At 34.4% G+C, this 26,953-nt stretch overlaps 1 protein-coding gene across 2 annotated transcripts in view; it reads right to left on the bottom strand.

Moving 5' to 3' along the window:
* The window catches only part of CDH12 (cadherin 12), a 439,546-nt gene that overhangs the window by 202,658 nt on the left and 209,935 nt on the right, over window positions 1-26,953 (bottom strand). For both annotated transcript variants that reach the window (XM_053596561.1, XM_053596569.1), the window contains one exon: window positions 26,630-26,924. In XM_053596561.1, coding sequence (XP_053452536.1) covers window positions 26,630-26,924 — 295 coding nt within the window. The remainder of the gene's footprint in view (window positions 1-26,629; window positions 26,925-26,953) is intronic.

Here is a 26,953-nt window from a genome sequence, read left to right as displayed (position 1 = left end):
AAAAAGTAGTAAAAACCAGTTGCCCTGAGTTTCATATATTCTAAATGTTTGCATCTTCCCAATCATATATGATAATCATAATTTCAAAATGCCACAAGGTAATGAATACAAACATTAAAAGCTTACTATAAACTTTGCCAAAATATATTTTAATCGTTTTGTTATATAGTAGGGTTATAAGCAAATTTATATTTGATCTTAGCCAAAAGGCCAAGAAACAAATACAATTAAATTTAACATGTTACATTTCTCAATTTGTTTAATACAAATACTTATACTTACTTTCTTCTTACTTTTTCCTATAAAAAGGAAAACACTTTGCATTCATCATAAAAGAAAACTGGTTTCAGGGCGGCACCTGTGGCTCAGTGAGTAGGGTGCCGGCCCCATATACCAAGGGTGGCAGGTTCAAACCTGGCCCTGGCCAAACTGCAACAAAAAATAGCCGGGCATTGTGGTGCGTGAATATAGTCCCAGCTACTTGGGAGGCTGAGCCAAAAGAATAGCCTAAGCCCAAGAGCTGCAGGTTGCTGTGAGCTGTGACACTACAGCACTCTACCCTCTACCGATGGCTAGAAAATGAGACTCTGTCTCTAAAAAAATAAAAAAAGAAAAGAAAAGAAATCTGGTTTCATATTACCAGTAACTATTTAAGATAAAAAACAAAACAAAAAAAAAAGCTTCTTAATAATGAAATACACAAGAAAAGGAGTTGTATGAAATGTCCAGTAATCATTGTACAGAAATAGCCACATTTAATGCAAAACAAAAATAAACTAAAATATATATTTAAGCTTTTGTCTTTGAAAACCCAAAAATCTATTGAACTGTTAACGCTAAATATTTATGAAAATTTATTTCTTCTTTGGAAATTCTTCAGTAGTTTTTCATAATATATCCACATTTTTCCATGTCTCTAATGTTTAAAAATATTTTGAGAAACTAATTTTGAAAAATGTTTTATTGTGTACTTATGATAAACAAAACTATAAGAGGTGTACTAAGAAATACAATTTCTTAAAATCAGGTCTCAAATTTCTAAAACAGGTCAAACTTCCTTCAGACTTTGGATATCATCCTGGAGAGAGTGAAAGCTCACTTTTTCTGAAGATGTGTTAATTTTATTTTCATTTATTTTTGAGCAAAAATAAAAACTTTATAATTTATATTTATTTGACATAAAATGTGGAAATAGGACTAAATTGTTTTTATAAGAAAAAAATTCCTATGAGGTTTATTTCACCTAACTTGTAAAGTTCACACTATTTCCAAAAATACTTAAGCTTATTACAAAACTTACCCTCATCCCACCAAACAACACACACCCTTGAGAACAATTAGGTTTTGAGAACCAGTTTAATCAATTAAATCTACTTTTCTTCAGAAAGTGATTTATGTAAATCTGATTATGTACAGTTACTTCTTATAGTATAAACACTTTACTAGAGAATCCAAATGTAATGGTCACAGAAAAATCCCCGCATTAGACTTATTTTGAAAAATAATCATTGACTTGAAATTTTAACATAAAACATAAAATCCAGAATTTTTCTGCAAATTATCTTTAAACTTATTTTTCTGTTTGAAATATATTATGCTATGAGACTGTCACAGACGTTCACAGAAGTAAAAATCTCTTCACTTCAAAAGGAACTGAAAATCTAAATGAACTTTAGTACACCTATTATAATATTCATTGCTGCCTGCAAGCTGGCTGCAGGTTATTCTAGTAACCAGGAGCAGCACCAATTTGTAATATCTTTCTATCACTATCTGTAGGTAAAAAATTGGAAGCAGCAGACTCCAGCCAAAGGCAAGCTTTAAGACAGCAACATAACCCCTAAAAGAAATATGAGAAATAACCCAACTATCTAAATATCAAAAGAAAATGCACTTTGGTTGACAATTTTCTGAGATTTGTCAAAATTTATGAAAAGGTAAAATTTATGAAAAGATGAGTCATTTAATAGCATACATACCTAAATCAATGAAATCATTTCTCAGTCTATGGAAATTGCTTTTAAATTTTTGAGCCCAGATGTTTCAGATGATGAATAATTTGTCAACTTGTGCATAAAACCACATTTGAAAGATGTAGCTGGTCATTCCTATTAAGAAACTCAACTCAAAATCCATTCCACTGAATCAAACGTAAATCAGTATTTGTGCACTTAGACTTAGTTGAACATCTTGGACCAAAACTTTTAGATGACATTTTTAGCAAACTGGTTGGTGTTCTTCACCTTCCGAGTAGGAGAAACATATTAAGGGACAAAGTAAAAGAGAGTTATGGAAAGAGAGTTATGTGGAAAGTATCTCCACGTGTAATAAGAATGGAGATGTAGCTATTCTTAAATTTCAACAGTGACCACTTTTATTTCCTAATTGAGCTTTTTGTTTGGAAGAGTATTTTATTTTCAAATATGGAAATTGAAGAATGCCTATTTAAAGTCACTGATAGACAGAATATGGTTTACCAAAGTGTCCACATCTTGATTACTAGAACTTGCGAATATGTCACCTAAGCCAGCAAAAAGGACAGGACATTGCAGAAGTCATTCTTTAAGGAGCTTGAGATGGAAGAATTAAGCTGAGTTAAATGGTGGGCACTGTGCAATTGCAAAAGGGGTTCTTATAAGATGAAGAAGAACATCAGAATTTAAAAAAATACGTTATGATATAGAAGCTAAAATATGAGTGAGATTTCAAGATGGAGAAAGGAGTCATGGAAAGGAATGCAGGTGGTCTCAAGATGGCAGAAGATAGTAAATTCATGTTATTTTAATCTACTAAGTTTAAGATGCTGTGTGCCAGCCACTAAAAGAGACTAATCCAGTTACAGAAACACAACACACACACACACACACACACACACCATATATATGATATATTAACGATATATCATAAATAGTTAAAAAGGTAGTAGATTCACACATAAGCTTCTGCCTCTTATCTGGGTTCTTATTTTTTAATTATATATATCTAGTGTTGTATAGTTTTTGTTATGTTTTAAAGTACACTTTTTTCTTATATTTTAATTTTTCTATTAAGGGATTTTGGGGAATATATGTACGAACATATGTATATATTCATGCATATTACATATTTTTTGTACATATATTGTACAAATATATATGTATGTATGTATACAACACATATACATTCAAAATTTCAAAATATTTTGCATGGCAACATTAGCAATATATTGCTAATTCTCATTTCTATTTATTGAATCATGTTTTTTCTTTGGAGTTTTAAGTATGACCCATTTATGAATTGCTACATGAACCTGAAAAAATTAAGATTGTTGTGACAATATGCAATCCATACAAAATGTGAAATCCACTGATAACTTTTAGTGAGTTGTCACTGACAAGTTTGAGAAATACAGAGCACAGAGTCTACACATTTCTGTATTCAGTATATATTTTTTTCTACTTAGTCTTAGCTTTAAAAAGTTTACCGTAAAAATACAAGTGGTTATAGTAATATAATATTTAATATAAAATAATCATAAAATTTTAATGCAACCAATTACTGTCATGTTTTTTTTATCCAAAATTCCTGACTACTAGTTTATTTATTTCTTCTGACTACTAGTTTAGTGCTCCATTGTTGACAAAAGAACTCCCTGGTGTATATCATTTAAAAAATTGAACTTCCTATCTCTGCTAAAATTCCTTGCTGGAAGGACTATTTGAATAGGTTGGTGTACACTATCTTCAGCAGAAAAAACAATGCTGATGAAATGGAGATGAAAATTTTAGAGACTGAGTTGATGATTTTTTTTTTTTTTTTTTTTGAGACAGAGTTTTACTGTGTCATCCTCAGTAGAGTATCATAGAGTCACAGCTCATAGCAACCTCAAACTCTTGGGCTTAAGTGATTCTCTTGCCTCAGCCTCCCAAATAGCTGGGACTTAAAGCACCTGCCACAATGCCTAGCTATTTTTTTGTTGCAGTTGTCATTGTTCTTTAGCAGACCGGGACCAAGTTAGAACCCACCAACCCGCTTGTATGTGGCCGGCCCGTAACCACTGTGCTAAGTTGAGTTGAGCCTGAGTTGATGATTTTTATATAATTTTTAAACTAACTGTAAGTCAGCCAATTATATAATTTATTGTCTAAACTGAACCAGGACATTTTTAAGAACTAACAAGGGCTGATAATTATGTTGAGAAACCAGTATAAACACGGCTTGAGCAAAACTGGGTATCTGTCCCCCTCACACAACTGATGCTAACATCTAAGGAAATATAACAACTTGCCAAGCACTGTTTTAAAAGCTTTGCACGTATGAACTTCTTGATTTCTTACTACTTCACTGTGAGCTTTCAGCACTCTCAGTCTAAAAACAAGAATATTAAGACACAGATGGGTAGTTTTGCATCTACAGAGTTTGTGCAAGTATGAATATTTTAATATGGGATTCAGGCCCTGTGCCAGAGTTTATATGTCTCATATAGTCCATGGTGATGGGTTCACATGGAGTATTTCAGTCATGACAATAAGTATTTAATTTTTTTTTTTTTTTTTTTTTTTTGTGGTTTTTGGCCGGGGCTGGGCATGAACCGGCCACCTCCGGCATATGGGACCGGCGCCCTACTCCTTGAGCCACAGGGGCCACCCATGACAATAAGTATTATAAAAGCAATGACCTATACTTAGGCTCTCCAATTATTAGCCTAGGTATTTACACAGTTTCTCTCTACTACTTCTCCCTGGAAACAACAAAGTGGTGTGAATCAGCTCTCACTTTCCCCTTTTGGTGTTGGTGGAAGAACTGAGGTTATAGCCTCACTTAGAAGCAACAAACATACGTGAGTCATTGCCCCACTTTTACCCTAAAGTTGCCAGTGGGTTGAGAGAGAGGCTTAACTTCCACCTCATCAATCTGCAATGAGGAAGTGTGAGTAAGTCACAAACCCTCTCTTGACAAGGTGGTGTTAGTAAGTCCCAGCAAGAAAGAAAATATATACCCACTCCCCTCGCTCTCATGCTATTCATCAAAAAGAAATGGCATGTGCTTAAAAAAAAAAAAAAGAAAGAAAGAAAGAAAAGAAAAGAAAGAAATTAAGGAGACTATATATAAAAATCAAGTCAGTCTCTAAAATTTTCATCTCCACTTCATCCACATTCTTTATTCTGCTGGACAGCATACAGCAACCTATTCAAATATTTCTTCCAGCAGTGAATTTTAGCAGAGATAGGAAGTTCAATTTTTTAATGATATACACCAGGCAGGTCTTTTGCCAACATAGGAGTACTAAACTAGTAGTCAAAAGAAATAAATAATATTGTATCTGAAATAGTCAGAAAAAAATAAAAATACACAAAGAACTATGAAAATCATAACCTGAATGAGAAAGATAATCAACAGACATCAACACAGTGATGAAATAGGGATTGGAATTACCTGACAAGAATTTTAAAGGTATCATCACATATAAATGTGTAAGTATAATATATTCTCTTGAAATAAAGTACTATAATCCTAGCACTTTGAGGTAGGAGGATTTGCTTGAGGCCAGGAACCAGAGACCAGCCTAGGCCACATAGTGAGACCCTGTCTATACAAAAGAAATTAAAAAATGTACTGGGCATGGTGGTGCATACCTGTAGGCCTAGCTACTCTGGTGACCAAAGTGAAAAGATTCCTTGAGCTTAGGATTTTGAGGTTGCGGTGAGCTATTACCATGTTGCTGCTCTCTAGCTTGGGCAACATAAACAAAAATAAATAAATAATAAAATAGACAGTGGTTATTTACAAAAGTAGAGTGGAGAGAGAAGAAGGTAGAATCAGTGAACTTGAAGATATATGAATAAAATTTACTCAGAACAAGGAAAAATTTATATTAACAAAATAAAAAAGAATAGAATCTTAGGAACCTACAAGAGGCTCCCTGAGAATATCAAAAGAACTAGGATTCGTCATCATCAGTGTTAGAGCAAAAGAAGGAAGAGCATGTGGGACTAAAAAAGGATTCAAAACATAATGATGGGAGCCTATCCAAAATCAGTGGAAGACAGAAACCTAAACATTTAAAGAGAGAGTAAACCCTATATTGAATGAACCCACAGAAACACATGTAAGACCCACTACAGTTTTAATTCTGAAAATGAAAAACAAAACTCTTGAAGGCAGACAGTGAAAAATGATAGATTTCTTATAGAAGAACAATAAGGTTAATGACAACGATTTGTCATCTGAGACTAGAAAAGTCAGAAAGACACTATAAACTGTGAATGCTATATCTTTCAATAATATTCTTTAGAAATTAAAAAGAAATAGGGATGATGGCAAGTAAAGGAAAACTGAAGGAGCGTTTTGCTAGCAAACTTACCTTTATGGAATGAATAATGAAAGTTCCCTTAATAGGGATGAAATGATAGAAGAAAGACTTGAACTTAAAAAGAATTCCATCCAGATGGGTAAAATGCAACATAAATATAATGTAGATCAAACTTCTCATAAATTTATTAAATTATTTCTAATAGTTTAAGCAAAAATTATTGCCCTATTTGATTATATCAATAAAAATGGTGGCGATGATTATTAAGATAATTGTATTTAAAGAGAATCAAATGGAAGTTTTCTTCACTTCATTCAAAGTAGAGAAACGACGACAGTAGATTGTGATGTTACATATGTATTATTTTAATGAGAGCAACTAATAAACGAACAAAATTATATAGAGTCACGTGGTGTGTAAGGAGGTTTCAGTCCGTAAAAGACTGTGTATGTGACAGTTATATTATAATGGAGCTGAATATTGCCTAGTGACTATCAGAACACCATAGAACAATGCCTGAAACCCATGCTTGTGGGAAGGCTGGTATAAACAAACCTACTTCACTGCCAGTCACATTAAAATATAGCAAATACAAATACATGTATGTAGAATGCATAATACTTAATAATGATAATAAACAACTATGTTACTATTTCATGCATTTACTATACCAAACTCTGCATTGTTATCTTATAGTGTACTTCTTAAACTTAGTTAAAAAAAATACAGTGACTGTAAAACAATCTTAGACTGGTCCTTCAGGAAGTATTCCAGAAGACATTGTTACCGGAGGAGATGACAGATCCATGCATTTGATCGTCCCGGAAGACATTCCAGGGGAAGAAGACACGGAAGTGGAAAAAGGTAAAATTGATGATCTTGACCCTGTGTGGGCCTACGCTAAAGTACATATTTATATCCTAGTTTTTAACAAAGTTAAATACTAAAATAGTAAACATAAATAAATATCATAAATTTAAAAACAGAAAAAGCTTATGGAATAAGAATATAAAGAAATACTTTCGTATAGCTATAAATGTGTGTTTTTTTAAGCTAAGTATATTACAAAAGAGTCAAAACATTTCAAATACTAAAATGTGTATAGGGTAGTGCCTGTGGCTCAAAGGAGTAGGGAGCTGGCCCCATATGCTGGAGGTGGTAGGTTCAAACCTAGCCCCAGCCAGAAACTACAAAAAAATAAAAAAATAAAATGTGTATAAATTTTAAAAGTTACATAAAGTCATAAAGTGAGATTATTACTGAAGAAAAAAATTGTTTAAATACAAATTTGTTGTAGCCTAAATGTGTGTATAGTATTTATAAAGCCTACTGTAGGGTTCAGTAATGTTGTAGGGCTGGGCCTCCACATTCACTCACCACTCACTGACTGACTTACCCAGAACAATTTCTGGTCTTGAAAACTTCACTCATTGATAGTTCTCTATTCTGATGACCATCAAAAAACAAAACAAAACAAAATCTTTTGTTGTGTATATTTACCTTTTCTATTTTTAGACACACAAATACTTACCATTGTGTTTCAATTGTCTATGATGGCATTCAGGGTAGTAACATGCGGCCCAACTTTGTAGCTTTGGAGCAACAGGCTACTGTACCCAGCTCCACGAACCCCTAAATGTTTCTATAATCCTCTTTCTTAACTACCTACTTGGCCCTTTGAGTAATTTCCAGAAATGATGGACTTGAACACCTCACCTCAAGTGATTCTCCTGCCTTGGCCTCCAAAAGTGCTGGGATTATGGGCATGAGATTTCAGCTTAAAATGATGGATTTTCTACAAGGCCAAGTTGTTGACATTCTGAAGGCACAGGGGAAGACTTTCTGATGCAAAAAGTCAGTATCTTCCACAACCCTTCCCCAGTGCATGTAGCCCCTTGTGAGGTACAGAGACCTGTCCCCAAACCACATGGTCCCTCCTTTAAAAGCTCATAAGATTCCTTAGTAGGGGAGCTAGATTTGAGACAGTGTCTGTGGTTTCCCCACAAGATGTGTGTCACAATAAAAATCTTTCTTCCTTGATAATCCTCACTATCTCAAAAACTGGATTTTTGCACAAGGAGCAACTTGTGCAAAAGGGAAGACCTGTTGTGATTCCAAACACATTGTATCATATAGTCTTGATATATGGTGAGCGACACCATCTAGGTGGTATAGCCTATGATGTCTGCACAAAGATGAAATCATCTAAGTCTGTATTTCTCAGAATGCAGCCCCATAATTAAGTGACAGATAACTGTACTACCAATCACATACCAACAGGGTAGGGAGGTCAAGGATGGTTTTTTCGAATGTCTAGTAGGGTTCAGTAATGTCCTAGGGTTAGGCCTTCACATTCACTCACCACCAACTTACCCAGAACAACTTCTGCTCCCACCTCCACATTGGTCTGTGATTTAAAAGCATTATAAATAAATTAAGATCAAAGGAATCTTTATGTAACAGGAAGCAAAAAAAAACAGAGAGAGAGAGAGAAGGAGAAAGAGAGAAACAGATAAATGAGAAACTTAGTAAACAAATAGAAAGAAATAATATATTCAAATGGCAGGCCTAAACCATAGCATAGCATATTTAAAAACTTAAATGTAAAAGGCCAATTTTAGGAAAAAAACAGGGGTTGGCAAGGTCATTAAAAAAACAAAGAGCATGGTCATGGTCAAACATATTCTATTTACATAAAACTCACTTCAAATACAACATAAATATGTAAAGGTAATCATTAATTTAAAAATGCAGGTGAGGTTAAATTAATATCATATCAGTAATACAAATTTAAAAAGTAAAAATGTCAAATTTTACTTCTAAATATTTTAGATTGCATTGCCATTCACAAAAATGTGATTAAAGAAGTATCACTAGACATAAAATTAGTCACAATTATTTCTTTCCAAAGAAGGTTAATATTTCTAAACTCAGTCCTCCTCCATTTTCTCTGAAGAAATTTCCCTTTTCTAATTTCCCTTTTCTAATTCAGTTCTACCTGTTGAAACTGAATTAAATCCATTTCTATGTAAAAGGAAAATAAATAAAAACACAGACCAGGATTTTACCTCAGCAGATTTCCTTGATAATGAAAGAAAAAGCACTTCACTGCATGGCCTTGGTTATGCAAATCGCAGTGCTTCTCAGCTAATTGTCTCTCAGATACAGGGAGTAGATAAATTTGCTTAAGGAATGTGGAGATGTCAGTGAGGGAAAGTTCCTCTGCACAGACCCTAAAGCCACCCTAATTAAAGTTTGAAAAGCCTTTCCAGTGCATCTGTTTTGTCCTGTTGGAGCTGCAGGAAAAAACAATGGAGCAGCCTCAGGGAAGAATGGTGTGCTCAGGGGCAGAACGCCTGCATCTGTTCTCAACTCTCTGCTGCTGTGTATCCTTAGTCAGGTTATCTGAACCCTTTGCCATTCATGTTAGTGGAAGGTGGAAATAACAATGGTTCTTACATAAATGCCCCTACTATTGGTGATCAAGTGTTTATTCTTACAGTTGTTCAGAAAGTGGTAAGGGGTTGAATTTCCTGTTTAGGCTTCACTCTGGATCCTCAAGCACAGAGGAGGAGAATTTGGAGTTGGAATATAACATTATCTAACCCCGGGGACCTGAAAGAGATGGGGCGCAAAGCTCCTTTGGCATCTATAAAGAAAACTAGCATCTCTTCAGATCACCCCATGGCATTCTTTTTGTTTGTTTTTTTTTTGTAGAGACAGAGTCTCACTGTACCGCCCTCGGGTAGAGTGCCGTGGCCTCACACGGCTCACAGCAACCTCTAACTCTTGGGCTTACGCGATTCTCCTGCCTCAGCCTCCCGAGCAGCTGGGACTACAGGCGCCCGCCACAACTCCCAGCTATTTTTTAGTTGCAGTTTGGCCGGGGCTGGGTTTGAACCCGGCACCCTCGGCATATGGGGCTGGCGCCCTACTCACTGAGCCACAGGCGCCGCCCGACCCCATGGCATTCTTATGCAAACCAGGGGGTGAGGATATGAGATTGAGATAGAAGTGCTAAGATTTTGGCAAGTACAGGGGCAAGTGCACCAGCCCAGTGCTGAGCTAGTCCTCAATGGGGAAACGAACGGAAGCCACAGATCCAGTTTGCCATCTGGTCTTATTTCTCTGCGACTCATTGTTGAGACTATGCACATCCACCCCTTTTGAACTCTTTTAGAATGACGTTCCCAGAGTTCCTGTTCAATCAGAAAATACTAGAAGACCACATGCTGTGAGATGGGATGAAAGCCTTGAGGAAAGATACTTAAGTTCCTCTTATGGGAAGATTCACTACTTTGAGCAAACACTTGAATAATGAAAAATATTTGAGTGTATTTGTACGTCTGAGAAGTGAAGCAGGTCAGGCTGTTTAACAATCATGGACAGAAAGGACTGATGTTAATGATACAGGGTTTCCCTGCTGAGGGCTGGACAGGATCCCCATTTACTGGGCCCAAGCAGGCCCACAGACCAGCTTGAACACAGACCAAATCCCCTGGGCCCAATACAGGCTCTTGAAAAGTAGTCTGACTAGCGTTCCACCTACGCCACCATGCTCAGAGCAGCGAACATACCCTAAACAAGGCCAGGCTTCTACACAAGGCCAATTTTAAAATTAACGTCTGCCCTCAAGCCCCTGGCACCAAGCAGATATGACATTCTATCTCCCAGAAAACCCCCTCCCCACAGTTAGGGAAGCCATATATAAGCCCCTAGAAGGAAGGCCTAGGGCTCCCCACTTGGGTTTCCCCCTCTGCCACCCCAGAGGTCTCATCTTCCTTCTTACCTGTAGGTAAAATCTATCCTGTGCTTACTCACAATGGTCAGTAGAGTCCTTCTGTGAATCTCTGAGACCAAGGTCTTGGCAGAGAAAGAGATTTTGGCTACAGTAAGATGAGAATGAAGGGAAGAGGAGAGGCAAGGAGAAAAGAGAATTCTCTTCTTCCCATTTCCAGTTTTATTTACTTAAGGAAAAGATTTTGTAGATAGGTAGCTCCTAGAGGAGTAGTTGAAAACTTACCGCAGTTCACAGCGATTATACCACCAATAATTTTTTTATTGTTTAGAATTCACACATCTAGAATATACATGAATAGATATCTGTTATGTTGATTAAATTTAAGGTTAAAAGTTAGGCATAACAGAAACTTGGTTTCTTAGAGTCACAATATGAGGTCTGTGATTATACCTATGGAAAAAATTAGAACCAAATAGACAACAATTATAAATGAATGAATGACATTGAAATTTTAATAACTTTCATTCTCTAAGTTGACATTAATGGAAAAGAATTATAAAATATGAAATAAATTGTACTTCTATTCTGCTTTTAGCTGTATATCATTTAACCAGCCTATAATTGGTAATACTGTTGAGCACATAAATATAATTTATTTCACTCGATGATGATAATGATACTGGTTTCACTGGTGTAATTTTGATTTAGGCATATTGATTGCAAACAAAATATCTATTTCACTACACCAGGTTAGCTAATCCCAAATCCAAAACCTTTAGGAGATATAGATATAATCTATACATGCATATATATGTGTGTGTGTATATATATATATATATTTGATTCGGGGGACTCCCCCTGTTGTCACTAAGGTTAGTATTAGATATTACAGACTCCTTCTCTGCTTTTGGAAAATTGCGTTTTATTTCCCTATCTCCCATCCCCTCAGAGTAATGAGTGTGTGCGTATATGTATGTGTGTTAGAGCTTACAAGATTTAAACAAATGTCATATCATTATTCAGAAATAAAGATCAGTATGCCATCCTGTCTTACCATGTTAGGGTAAAAATATGTGGCTTCCTTCAGGTTAGTGCAACTTACTTTGTAAATTAGGTCATATTTTCAAAACATATTCCCACAAGTTAAAATTCAAAAGTGAGACTTCATTTTGATACTCTGTGTGTTCCTTTTAGCTATCAGAGCATCTGTCTGCTTTTTTATTATAAAACAAGAGAGATTTGACTCCTTTAGGAACAATTGATGTATCTCTGAAAGGGAAAGATCAGGTATTAATTGGATTGAGAGTTGTCTGGTCCCAATAACTTTTATTCTCTAAGTGCTATTTGATTATGATTGTGAGCAAAGAATTTATCCTCTATTAAATGTAAAATCAACAGGAGAATAGTAGAAATTTATGAGAGACAGAAGAAATATGCATGAGTGACATGGTTTGATTTGTTTGGGAGAAGTACTTCCTCAAAAGATACACAATGCAATTCATGTTATTGAGTAGAGTGCTAACACTGTGTGTTCCCTTGTGAAGTTTATATCCAAGAAATTCAGTGGGAAACAGGAAGGCTAAGAGAGCTAATTAGTGACTCCTCTTAGTTTTTAGGTAATGTGTTAGATTTTTTAGCATTATTTTCTTTAATGCACATACAGCACAGTTACTTATTTCCATTTTACAAGTGAAAAAAATAAGTGTTTGCAAATGTTAAATCACTTTCTTGTGGTTATTCAAGTAGAGATTTGTGATATTAAAATGGTCCTAATCAAGTGTCAAGCTCTTTTCCTATAAAATGGAGGTTTAAAAATGAGTTCTAAAATAAAATTAATTGGAAAAAGACAAATCATCTGACATAAAATGTTTATGTAATGGACAAAGACTTATACTCCATTAATAGTGGGATAGTAGCATAAGTTATTGGAACTATACTTCCCACTGGAAAAAAAAAAACCTTTAAAATCATAGTTATTATATATTTCAAAACATCTGTTTAAAAGCATCGAGAGCTTATAAAATTCTAATTTGTGATCAAGCCAACTCTGAAGGCAAAGAAGAACATAGAGAATGACGATACTTTACCAGCTGAAAATTGCTGATATTAATATTTCTTTTGACACTTCAGAATGATTGGGAAATAAACCAAAACCCAAGACTGGTATATGTTAAGCAGTATCCTTAAAAAGCCCTCCCCCAAAAGATTGATATCACTAAATCCTATATTCTTAGAGTAAGATAAACCAGATGTAATACGGTTCCAGCCTGGACTTAACATTGGCTTTGTGTGTCTGGATGACCCAGGTAATCTCAAGACTTGAATTTTATTTAAGGCAGTTCTAGTCAGGGAGAAGGAAATTGAAATCCTTTGTATTTCACCATTATTGTGATGCTTTAAATAAGAATCCTGTATTCTCAATTCTGATATGAGGACAATGAAGGTCCTAGTACACAGTGGGGGCCTGGGGGATGAGGAGAGCTGAGAAAGGGAAGGAGGTAGGGATGGGGGGTCAGGGATATGGTACAACTTTTGGGGACAGGACACAATTATAAGAGGGTCCTTATCTACAGAAGCAATCAATGTAACCTGGTTCTGTGTACCCTCAACGAATCCCCAACAATTAAAAAAAATAAAAAAAAAAAGAGAGAGAGAGAGAAAGAAATCCCTTGTAAAGATGTCTTCAATCTAAACCTTCAGCTATTCTTAGAGAACTCAATAAAACAAGACAAATAAGCTAAAATCAATAGAAACAACATAAAATATAACTAAACCCACAAATACTTCAGTGGAAAGTATCAGATACAAAGATTACATAGAAAAAGAATGGAAATATTAGATTGTAGAGGAAATAAGTAGAACTTTTAAAAATGCGAAGGTGCTTACTCAAATTTATAAAAAAAGATAATTTACTCACAAATTAGGTATAATTAAAGGAAAAAGAATATATTGAAATAAAATTCAGGATAAATTACTTACAATTCACCATGAGAGATAGAAAATAACAGCAAGAAATAAGGATAAAAAAGAAATGAGTGATTTTTATCAGAAATACACTAAAATAGTAAACTGCAAATGTTGGCATCTTTAAAAGAATAAACCTTGTCATCCAAGAAGGTATATCTATTAAGTAGTTGCTCTTAGGTTCAATAATGTAATTATTATTGTACCTCAGAGAGTTCAGATTCAGGGGTTAATCTTTTGATATAATCTGTGCTTTTTTTTTTTTTTTTACTTTTTTTCATCTTTGCTTTTTATATTATTTAGCATATTAACTACATTTTTATTTTATCAATGATGTTTTTAATTTCTGACATTTTGGCATATTGCTTCTTAACAAGCAGGTTCTTAAGTTTTTATTTCATGGTTAGGTTAGTGATTCACATTGTTCTTAGAGCACTAAAGCAATTTATATTGTATTTAGCATTTTTTGTTAATTTTTTTTCTTGCTATATATTTAATTTTCTTTGATAAGTTACCCTGTACTTTATTATAATTTTACGAATACTAGATAATTTTTGTTTTTCTCTTCCATCTATTGTCAAGGGTCTTTATAAAGCATTACTGGTAAATAAGATTTTTTCCTGTATTCACATGGGGATATTTATTTTGCTTAAGTAATTGGAGGTTCTAATTATTAAGACTTTGGCCATACTGACATGTAGTATGCCACATGTGTTTGAGCTTTCTTCTCAGTGGTAAATACTCAAGTCTATAGAAGGTGGGGCTTCTTTACCCCTCATATTTTACATAAGGAATTCAGCTCTTTCTGAATTTTAAAGCTTGGGAGTACTATCTCTGCAGCTAAATTAAAGGCCTAAATTGAGTACTTTTTTTTTAAGAGCAAAGATATAAAACAAACATTGAGTAAATTTCCTGGCTAACTCTCATAGTATGTCCCAAATTCCATTCCTTTCTACCTTGATTTTGGGATTTTTTATTAAAATATAAAATATCACTCTCTAGAAAGTGATCATTGTTGCCAGTATGAGGCTACAGACTATTCTCCATAATGGGATTCACTTCCATTATACTCACACATGATTTATGTATATATGCATATATATTAGTAGATTTATTTATGTATCTGTCTGTCTCTTTATTCAGATTTAGATATAGTAAAATTTATGGAACTTAGATGTTCAATTTAAAGAGTTTTCACAAGTGTACATAACCAATTAACCAGTATCCCAATCAATGCAAAGACCAGTGCTTCACCTCTGAAGGGAAATTTCAATATTTTACAATTATTGGAATATTCCATGGCCTAAGATATACAGCTCTTCATAAATATTCCATGCACATTTGATAAAAATATTGTCATGAATTTTTTGTGTAGAGTTCTATAATTGAAATTATGCTATATTTGATGATAGTGTCAGTAAAATCTTTCAAATCCTTCCTAGTTTTTATTTATCCATTAATTACTTTGACCTGTTAAAATAGTCAACTATGAGTGAATCTTTTTCTATTTCTCTATTTAGATCTGTCTACTTTGACTTGGTGCATTTTGACACTCTTATTCTCAAGTATATAAACACTGAGGATTATGGTGCATTACTGATGAATTTACCCTTTTATCATTTTATCTCCAGTAATTCACTTTGTTGTGAATGTTACCTTTTCTATTATTAACAAGCTTTACTGACTTTCTTACTGTTTCCATGGTATATCTTTTTTCACTTCCTTATATTTTATCCTATTTGTATCTACATATTTAAAATACATTTATAGTAGAGAGCATATAGTTTTGTCCTTTTTCTTCCAGTCTGAATACTGTTTCCTTCCAGTTTGATTGTGGTATGGATTGAATTTTATTCCTCCAAAAATAGTTGTGTTTGAGTCCTAACCTTCGGTGCAGGGATTCAGAGGTTAACCCTGCTCTTGCATAGAGTAGCTTTGGTGAAACCTGGTACTAAACCTTCCTCTGACTTCTGCAGGGCCACCTTGAGCCTCACCTTCCTTTCCTGTACAAATTCCAGCTATTTCAGCAATGCTCAAATTCCAGTCACATTAGCAGCTTTATGCTTTAATCTCTGCCTCTCGATTCACTATTTACAGAGTCCATCTCTTGTGTCAAGGGAGAAAAGTGTCCTTAATAAGATAGTCTGGCTAAATGGGAACCTAATTTCATATCTTTTGCTTTTCTGAAGAATAAAAAATTAGTATGACTTGTTGTATACATAGAAACTGATGTGTTTCATATATGTTTTTCAGTTTCATAGTAGTTTATGGTAAAAAAGGTAAGTCCAGTACCAAAAATTCTATTATACCTCCAAACAAAATTCCCTCTGATACGATTTATGTCCTTCAGAAATTCCTCTCTCTTTGGTCTGCTGGTAGAATTTTTCTCAGTTTTTTCAGGGTTATTTTCAAAGTATAAAATTCTATCATTTCAATACTTTTGAACAAAGTAGAGAAAATATGTTTGTTTAGTTCATTTTTATAAATTTAATCTGGAAGTCATTACTTTTCACATCCATTAGACATATTTTTATTTGGTAATTTATTTATGTCTGTGATATTCCTTTCCTATTTTTAAAATTTCAATTCAATTATTTTATACAAGTGATACCTCTTGAAACAATGTGAGTTCATGGAAGGATATGCTTCTAGAAGTGTCCTTTTTAGGAGATTTATTAAAAACAACTGTAAGAATGAAGATAGGTAAGTTATTGAAGATATTTACTTCACATCTAAAACCCACAGAAGAAAAATGACTAGTATTTATCTAAACACTTCCAGGGTTTAATTTTTTTCTCCAATTGGTATATCCTTTGATTATTATAACAATATTTTTAGTGACAAATCGCACTTACCAGCTAAGCTTTTCAAAAAGAAACACTTTACCAAGCTTTCTCCATTCTTCATCAAGGTTTGAATAGTTTGAATACAGACCTTTTGGATTATTTTGTTTTTCCTGCAATATTTTGCCTTTCTAGGTTAGCACAAGTAATGTTCATCAGAAACAAATATATGTGCCTATAAAATATTTTTTAAAGGTCCCCCTTCTCTGATTATTTACCAAATAATAATCTTCTTATTGTAGAAAAGAACACTAAAAACTCTTTTATTCTGATAACTCTCCCACTAAGCTAACCTGCTTGTTATATTAGAAGTTAACATATGAAGGCAATGTGCTTTGCGAGTGGATATAAGGATGTTTTATTGTTCAGGTCATAAATAAACCAGATGAAAAATATAGAAAATAGAATTTCTATACATCATATTTAAGCAACCAGATGTGCAGAGCTGAAATGTATTAGAAAGTGAATTCTTCACAGCAACATTTATATTTCCAACATTAAGAGTTATTTATTAGCTTAGGTATATACCAGCTTATTTTTCTAAACAAACAGGGATTAGAAATATAGGTCATAAAAATTACATTGTAATTTGAAAAATTCTAAAATATTCATTCTAAATAACAGGCAGCAATGAGAACAATAAATAAAAGAGAGACCTTGGTTTAAACACTAAGTGAAGACATTTAACAGAAGAAATATCAACATAGTCATATGAGTGCGTTGCTTCTAATTCCAGCCTTTAGCTAAATAGGTAGTTAATGTTAGGGAAAGTATTATTTATATGAAGATGATGAGTTACTTCAAATTGTATTATATTTTCAAAGAGTTTGGTGAAAATGGAAGTGTGTTTCCTAATTTTATAGTGAGGTTTCTATTAAATTCTTACCATCAATGTTTTCAGTGTAAATCCTTTTACTGTCAAATAAGACATATGTTACTTGATTAAATACAGGTTAAAGAAAAGAAAAAAGATTTGAAATAAAAACCTGTGCTTATTTAGGCTATCACTATTTCTTCTTTCCTTTGAATCCTGCAGTAGCTAATCACATTTTGGCAACTTCTTGCCATCAAAAACATTTCATGAAATTATCCCATTACCATGTTTTTCTCAGAGGCAAAATTAAATGGTTGAGAGTTTAACTGACAGTTATTTTTATTCTAGTGCCTTTGCCAATTAAACAAATTGCACCATATTTTTATGTTTATTTTTGTTGATTATTTTTACCATCGTAGCCTCTGATTTTGTTTTTTAATTTTCACATGTCAGTTTTGTGGTCAGAAATAAAAAAATACTGCCAACTTTGATACCTTCACCTTCATCTTACTTTTTATAACACTAATTTGGAGGAAACATTCATATTTAGCTTTTTTTCTCCCAATTTATATCTGAATGAGATAACCAACTATGCGAGAGGCAAATGGTAAAGGAAATATAGAATTTTCCCTCTTTCAACCATTTTGTTTTTAGTTTTAATTTAAGAAAGTATGTAATTATGAGAAGAATCATTTTCACAGGGAAATTTTTTAAAAATTAAAAGAAAAAAACCTTTATCATGAATGCTTACTACTTAAAAATAGTGCTTAAGTGATTATAATAAAGCCAAATCAAAACTTTCAGCAGGGAGTATATGGGAACATCTGATTTTACGCTGCAAAATATTAGTGTGGTATTTGCTTTTGCTTGGTTTTACCTTTGGTTCTGCATTTTTTTTTTTATCATTTATTTATTTTCTTAGGAAGAAAAACTCATTTTCCTTATAGGTCTATATTAAGTATTGGCCTTAATTTCCTCTCTCATAATCAATTCATTATCTAAAGAGTCAACATACTTATGTGTAAAGGTCGAGATAATAAATATTTTAGTTTTGAGGGTCATATTGCATCTGCTTTGAACTTTGTCATTCTAATGCAAAAGCAGCCATATATAACATAAAAATAAAAGAGTGTAACTGTTCCAATAGAAACAGAAGATTTGTTGAATTTAGCCCATTGAATGTAGTTTGCCAGGAGACCTTGGGAATGAAAGCTTGAGAGGAGGAACTTTTTTTTTTTTTTTGCAGTTTTTTTTTTTTTTTTTTTTGGCCATGGCTGGGTTTGAACCCACCACTTCCAGCATATGGGGCTGGTGCCCTACTCCTTTGAGCCACAGGCACCGCACTGGAACGTTTTTTTTTTTGAGACAGTCTCAAGCTGTCACCCTGGGTAGAGTGCCCTGGTGTCATAGCTCACAGCAACCTCCAACTCGGGCTCAAGTGATCCTATTGCCTAAGTTTTTCTATTTTCTATTTTCTATAGATAGCATCTCACTTTTGCTCAGGCCAGTCTCGAACACGTGAGCTCCAGCACTCCACCCGCCTTGGCCTCCCAGAGTGCCAGGATTATCTCTTTTGCTCACTGTGCTATACCAGTACCTGAAACAGTAGCTGTCACCTAGATTTAATTCTATTGAACACCTACAGTCAAACATTTGGCAAGATACAGTAATACACAATGGGGAAAGCAGTTGGACTGTGTAGAAATCAAACTTACTGAGTAATAAATTATTTGGCTTGATGATAAATTACTGTGCCAGGACAAATAGAGCTAATTCAGTTTACAATTGACTCAGGTGATACATTTGATTTCTATTGTGAATTGGTTAAAATACAGAGATCTCCTAGGCCAAATCCTGGACAGTCCTTCATCCAGCGACATATTCTGCCTTGTCTTTGATTACATGCAGTTGCCACACAGATTTCAAGTCCTTACATAAACATGGGCTCAAGAATGTACTCACTTACTAGTCCTGCCATTTAATTTTTCATGGAGTCCTTCATGGAATATTTTTATGTAGATTAATGGGTAGAATCTATTAGCATCTGATTACTTGAAGTTCTTACCTCTTAATGCTGATATTAACACTGTGTTTATACCTCAAGATATTACACAATAAAAAAAAATCAAAATTTACTTTGCTGTCATTCATGTGGAATACTCAGTGCCGGCAACGGAAGCTCAGTAAGCTCCTGTGACCAGCGGGGTTTTATAGAGATGCAACTGTTCTCCCAAGATCGGTTATCGTAAAGCAAGAGACAATTGGGCTGAGGTAGCCTCTTGCCTGTTTTTGTGTACAAAATGTAAACAGAAAAGAGCAAATAAGGAAAAACAGCCCCACAGCTGGAAGGCAACTTTAAAGAAAATGATGTTCATAGTTATCCTGCCAGTAGCTGGCAAAGCACTTTTTATAAAACATATTTAATGTTTACAACCACTTGGAGGCTGGGGAAGGAGTAATACTTTGAAAATATGTTTAATGTTTTGAATCGCTCTGTGGCCGAGAAGCCACTCCTGCTAACATATATTTAATGCTTAGAGTCATTTGGCGGTTCAGAAAAAAAGGAAGTTCTTGTTAATTTTTAACATTTATGGCTGATCAGTGGCTGCTAAAGCAACTATCAATACAGCATGGTTTATGTTTAGGGACACTCTGGGCTGCCTCTAAAACAATTCATGTTCTCCTCTCAAGGCCACACAAAAACTTTCAACAGCATTCCTTTGCAATTGCACCACTAATAAAAACACAGGAATCAAACAGATGAATAAAATGCTCCCTGAACACACAGTCATAACATCCTACGGCCCTGAAAATAGTTCTATCATGCTGTGCGCTGTGGACACTTCACAGCTGACGCAGGAGGGATACTAGGCAGTGCTCGATTTCGCCAAATGTATTAAAGCATCTCATCAGATTGTGAAGAAGCAGAATCTGATAATTGGTGTTTTTTACAAATCAACAACTTATCTCCGCACATTAAGGTGGAAGAGTGCCTGACACCAAAGAAAATGTAAATTGGGATACAACATCTATTTGATTTTTTAAGTAAACTGGGTTAAATTTGTGGAAAGGGCAATGAAAAATATTGAACTCATGCGTCAGAGGGAGGAACTCAGTGACAAAAGGGAAGAAACTGGGGCAGGAACGTCAGGCCTTCAGGCTTTGTCTTGCTCATTTGTTTCCTGAGCATAATCTTCAGGCGATTACCAGGACCCTTCCCTGTTGATTGACTGCACTTCTCCAGAGATTATGGCTAATGATAAACATGCATTTCTTTTTCTTGCTATTTGCAATGATCCTGAGAATAAAGTAGTATTTTTCCTCACTTACAGATAAGGCAATCACAGCACATGTAGGGCAAAAAACTTATACAAATACACACCACTGGGAAATGGGGTTAGACTCTTTAATAAAGAGGTTTGAATTCTTCACAAGTTTAACACCCAGATACTATTTCAAGTACAAGAGATATTTCATAAAAAAGGAAGAGTAGCTCAAAGAACCAATGGTCTCCAGGGTGGAATTGAAAGTTGTGGACAATGATTCACAGGCACTGAATCTAATCAAATGACTTCACATGTACCACCCGGATTTTAGAATCGTGTTGGGCCACTAACTCCTTTAAGCTGGACATTTACCCACTTTTTTCAATGGAAATGCATGCAGAAGTTATTTCATGCCAATTTCACTATTATATTTTCAGTGTGAATGTGATAAGTAACTGGCCTCTTTAGTGTTAAGGGTCTATAGACTTAAGACAAAGGAAAAAGAGAAGAAGTCCCTCTGTACTTGGACTTGATTTAGATGATGAGTTCAGGACTTTGAGCTGATGATGATTTAGGGAATTTTGGAAAGGGTTAAGATGACTATACTGCCTGGGAGAGCAACATGAATCACTGGAAAGCAGAGAGTAGACTGTGGTGAGCGGACTGTGAGAAGGCCTCCGTGATCTGTTTCCTTGTGACCATGCTCTCGTGCAATCCTAGCCCCTGGAAATTAGAACATGACAGAAGGGATGAGTGTCACTTTTTAAAATTAGCTTATAAATAGACTGTGGCTTTGGTCTGTTCTATGTCTCCTTTCTAGCTTTTCCTTCTAGAGCTCATCCTTGGGGAAACCAGCCACCATGTTATGATGTTACAATATAAGCCTGAGAGATGCGTGGAGCAAGGAACTGGGGCCTCCTAATAATCATACATGGAAGTAGACTTTTCCCTGCCTTAATTACAGTAACCAATATCTTGGTTGAAATCTCTTGAGAAACTGTGAGCCATGGGTACCCAGTAGAAGCACTTCTGACATCCGTGCCCCTGTGAGAACATTGGTACTTGCTGTTTTGTACCTCTAAGGCTTCAGCTATGTGTTATGCAGCCATGGCTAAGTCAAACACGATATTCCTCAAGTAATAAAAATGAACATTATCTGGAACCAAACAAACCAAACCCAAGCTCCACCCACTGGGATATAATAAGGACAATAAAGAGTTGTTTTTGTCATGTTCCAGACAAAGATGTGTACCCTTAACTCATACATAAGGAAACATCTTACAAACTCCCAATGAGAGGAACATTCTAAAAAAATAACCTACCGCAAATATTTAAAAATGTTAGGACTATGGAAGCCAAGAAGAGGTATGGTACCTCTCTCTTTTATTTATTTTATTTTATTTTATTTAGTTAGTTATTGTTGGGGATTCATTGAGGGTACAATAAGCCAGGTTACACTGATTGCGTTTTTTAGGTAAAGTTCCTCTTGCAGTCGTGTCTTGCCCCCTCTCTTTTTAAGAAAATAGAAGAGAATATCTTAATACAAAATGTGATTTTCAGCTTGAACATTTTATTATATAAGACATTGAAGCAAGTGATTAAGCTAGAATGATGTCTAGGGGTAAAATTGTAATAATTCATTCATGCTAATTATTTTTGAAAGGATGTATTTTGGTAGTACAAGAAGATGCCTTTATGCATAGAAAATAGTCCGTACTCTATCCCCGACCTCTTGACAAAAGTTCTGCATGTGTGGTATAGATTGAAACTTAGGATAGTTCACCTGTTTCTACTATGCTAGTAAGCTGCTCTCTGTTCCTGGCTGGCTTATGATAAGAGAATATATCTACTTTATTACTTCTTGGTTTGTCTATGAAATTCTGTGAAAATAAGGAAGTTTGAAGATATATGTATGTTTCTAAATTTTAATAATAATTTAATAAATTAATGTAAAGCATAGTCATGGTCTTGACCCTTTGTTTCCTGAAGATACACTATTTAAATATGGCTGTGTAGAAAATATTCTCTTATTAATAAATTTTTTAAAAACTCCACCAAAAATTTTATCATAGCATTTCTTACCAAATTTCATGTAAAACAAAATAGAATTTTTTAAAAAATGACTAAGGGAACATCTGTTAACTGTGTTTCCTATGCCCGTGGTTTATTTCCTTTGCGTGTGCCCTGTTTTATTTACACTTTCTCTTACCCACTTTTTTTTTTTTATCATAGTAGATCAGAGAAACCTATTCCTCAGATTTTTTTTAAGCAGGGATCTGCATACTTAAATTATGTAATACAATATATGAATGTGATACAAGTATTCCAAATTCTTAACCAAGTCATCTGTGATTTAAAGTTAAATGTAAGTTTTCGAAAGATGTTTTAGCAACTACCAGATCAAGAAAAACAGTAAAATTGTTTGTGATAAACTCAGTTCAAAAGAGCCTGGAAGTCATTACTACTTTCTTATATATAGGAGTTAAGTTTTTACACAAAAAAATCCAATAGAACGCAGTACTGTTCAAGGTTATAGAACGGTTATATAGCGGTTAAACAAAAGAAGAAATGCAAATCTCTAGTTACATCACTGGGGTCCTGACTATTGCTTAGGAAATGGTTAAGTGTTACTACATAAATCATGATTCACCACTGACATCTACTATAAGATAGTCTAATCAGCTATCTCAAAATAGCTTAGCTCAGGCAGAGGAAGATAATTCAAATGTGAATATGGCTTTAAGCACTCTAAACCTATCAGCACTCTAACTCAAGAAACTTAAACTGCATATTCTACTGATGAATAGTCATTAGATATTAAAAGGGTATATTACTGTATTTCACTGTTACTCTAGTGATTTTAAAGAATTAAGACCACATTCATATAGTCAAAATTTGTCTTCAAGGAGTAGTATTGAGTTGGGGAATATCTGGATCATTAAATAATTTCTGCAGGTCAGAGAAAAAGCATTTTATCTCTGAATATTACTTTCATGGCATATTGGGTATAGCAGACGTTAGAAAGAGATTGAGCTTTCTCTGAAACAATTCATAGAATCATTAGAATTTTCTTCAATTTTAGGGAATTATATATATTCCATAGTGCAATAAGTCTTAAGTATTGATCTTCCTTTGAGATCTTGACCCTTATCCCATCTGTCCCTTGGTGTACTTATGTTCTGTGTAATTTTCACTTTAATTGTTGTTGTGGTTCATAGGTTCTTCACAGTTCCACAGATAACTGTTGTTGTAAATTGACATTTGAGTAATATGCATTATTTCCTTTTTGCAAGATATTTTCATCTTCTGTTTTGTGTCATATATTAAGTTATTTCACTACATGTGTTTTCAAAGGGGCAATTCTTTTCTTTTATTGAAATTGAAATAGCAATGTTTTCACTTCTTGGGAAAGAAAAGTTATTTCCTAGAAAATACCTCAAATGTGGATATCTATAATCAACAGTTGGTATTGTTGCAACAATTGCTGTACTGTCAATACACCAAAGTTCCATATGGTTTTCACTATAAATTATTTTAATATTAAAAATATATATACAGAGGCAGGATTACCTAGATTTCATGAAAAAAGGAAATAGAAAAAGAATAATCTTTTAGATTAAAGCACTGAACCATTTCCATCTGGTAGGAAGAGTGTACTTGATAATGGAGTTCAAGCAGTCTAGGAACAAAAATATAAATTCTGGATGCCAGTAATTCCTTGGGTTTAGGTAGGTTGGCCACGTAAAAGCAGAAATATCAGATACCACAAGTCTAACTGGATCATTTGTATTTTGTATTGGTTTATGTGCATAGGTGGGGTTGTGGGGAATGATAAAATTAATGCATGTGGACGTTTAATTTTTAATGTTTAATTCATAAGTGGTTTTTTTAATTCTTTGTATTTATTTGCAAATTACAAATTATGTAAATGCTGTCTAAGAATATCTGAACTCATACTGTGTGGTATAGTTTCACATTCAAAAGAAATATCATTCCATTATTAAAAATAAAAGAAGACAAAGTGGTGTATTGAAAAGCAATTTAATTATTTAATTTCAGTGTTTTGTGTATGGAAAACCATTTTAAAGAATTTATTTTTTCTCATTTCTCCCTATATCTATGACAGCATAGTAAATTATAGCCACCTCCATACCCCAAACTGGAACTACTTTGTTTTCTCACGTACTTATGCTTCAGATTTCCCAAACGTATGTCACTCTTCAGACACTAGTTGCAAACCTCTTTACAAGGGCTTTAACCTTATAGCCTTTTTTTTTTTTTTCAATCAGCACAACCAAAGACCTAATCGTTCGGCTAATTCCTTAGAAAGATATGTGTATTTGCTTTAAGAATGCTATTTTGGTAATAATGAATGACTGACCTCATAAATTTATGTCAACAGTTCTAATTTACATGAAGCAGACACTGAGTTAAACTAGATATCTACTAAATATCATGTCTTCTTCTTAAAAGCCTTAGTTTTTTCAGATTGCTATCTTTATTTTTTCCCCCTGTGATGTCAAGGCACAATTAAAATATAGTCATCCCCATGTTCGGAGACTCCTTTCTAATAAGATACACTTCCCGAATGTACTTCTAAAGCTGTAGAGATTTAGAGGAAATTCACAAATTGTAGCAAAAACTTAATAACGGGTCTGCCCTCCTGGTATGCACATTCAAACTTGAAATCTAAGTGAACTACTTTGAGCTATTTCTCAGTTCAAGGAGAGAATATGGTCTTTAAATGCCTTTAAGATCACATACACAATTTCAAGTACATGTGTAGTAAATCTATGTAGTAAATCTAACCTCCTTCTGCCCTCTGGGTACCCTGCACAGGGCTCGCTGTGAGTCCTCATGGTGGTAGGTGCAGTGGGAGCCATCTGAGACGTGTCCGACTTAGGAAATGTTAGCAATGCCTCTCATGAGAGAGATTTAAGTCAAACCCAAAGGAAATGGGTAGATTTATCTTTCAAATGTGATAAAAACCAGAAGTCACTTAGAAATAAATTAAGGGATTAGTGTTGGGGACTGAGGAATAAAAAATGTAATTTGAAATGTGTTATTAATGATGGAATCCTTAACTTATTGACCTAATAAAGTACATATCACAGAACTTCATAAATTTAGGCTGATATTGAAATGCAGATTCTTATTAAATTTAAATTTTACAAATGATGATGCTACTATAGTCTAATTGCGAATTTATTCTAATAATAGATTTCCAATGTCATTTCATCTTTCGTTTGTTGGCATGACAACTATGGGTTACTTATACCCACAAAGGAAACAATATCACCCCTGCCATGCACTCCTTTCTGGGCCACTTCTAGGTCAGATGCGATGCAGGCTTTAGATAATTTGCTTTGAGCTAAAAATTACTATCTGGTATTTGGTCGTGTGTGGTAGTTATTTGCAGCACTGTAGGTATCTAGAACTGTTGCAAAAATAAATTTTGTACTTAAAGTACAGACTCTATGAGTTCAGGTCAATCCACAGGCTAGAAAATAGTAAAGAATACTATGTATTCCCAGGATTAATTTCATAATGGAATAAAAAAATAGGAAAAAAAAGAATATCTAAAAATAATTATTTCCTCTACCACAGAAGAATAAACTGTTGTGTTATAAGTAAGATGTTATGCCAACCTGAAAAAGTAAATGTTGAAGAGGTATTGTAGCATGGGACAGTTTTGTTTTGCCTACTCACCCACAGGAGACATTTCCGGGACACTAGCAACATAAGGTCCATCCAAAAACTTTGGCTCGTTGTCATTAATATCCTGCACTTTGATGATGAATTCGGATTCAGGCTCCAGGGGCTTTCTCGTTTCTATGTCCACAGCCTGAGCACGAAGAGTGTAGAAAGGTTTTTCTTCTCTGTCCAGGCTCCTTATGGCATGAATGTCCCCTGTGGTTTCATCAATGGTGAACACAGTGCCGGCGCCATCTCCCGAGAGGGTGTATTTCACGGTGCCCTCGCCCTTGTCTAAGTCAGAATGGAGCTTTGGTGGGGCAGAGACAGAGAAAGAGA

The sequence above is a fragment of the Nycticebus coucang genome, chromosome 1 (genome assembly GCF_027406575.1).
Source record: "Nycticebus coucang isolate mNycCou1 chromosome 1, mNycCou1.pri, whole genome shotgun sequence".
Taxonomy (NCBI): Eukaryota; Metazoa; Chordata; class Mammalia; order Primates; family Lorisidae; genus Nycticebus; species Nycticebus coucang.
This window is presented reverse-complemented; position numbering and strand designations above follow the sequence as displayed.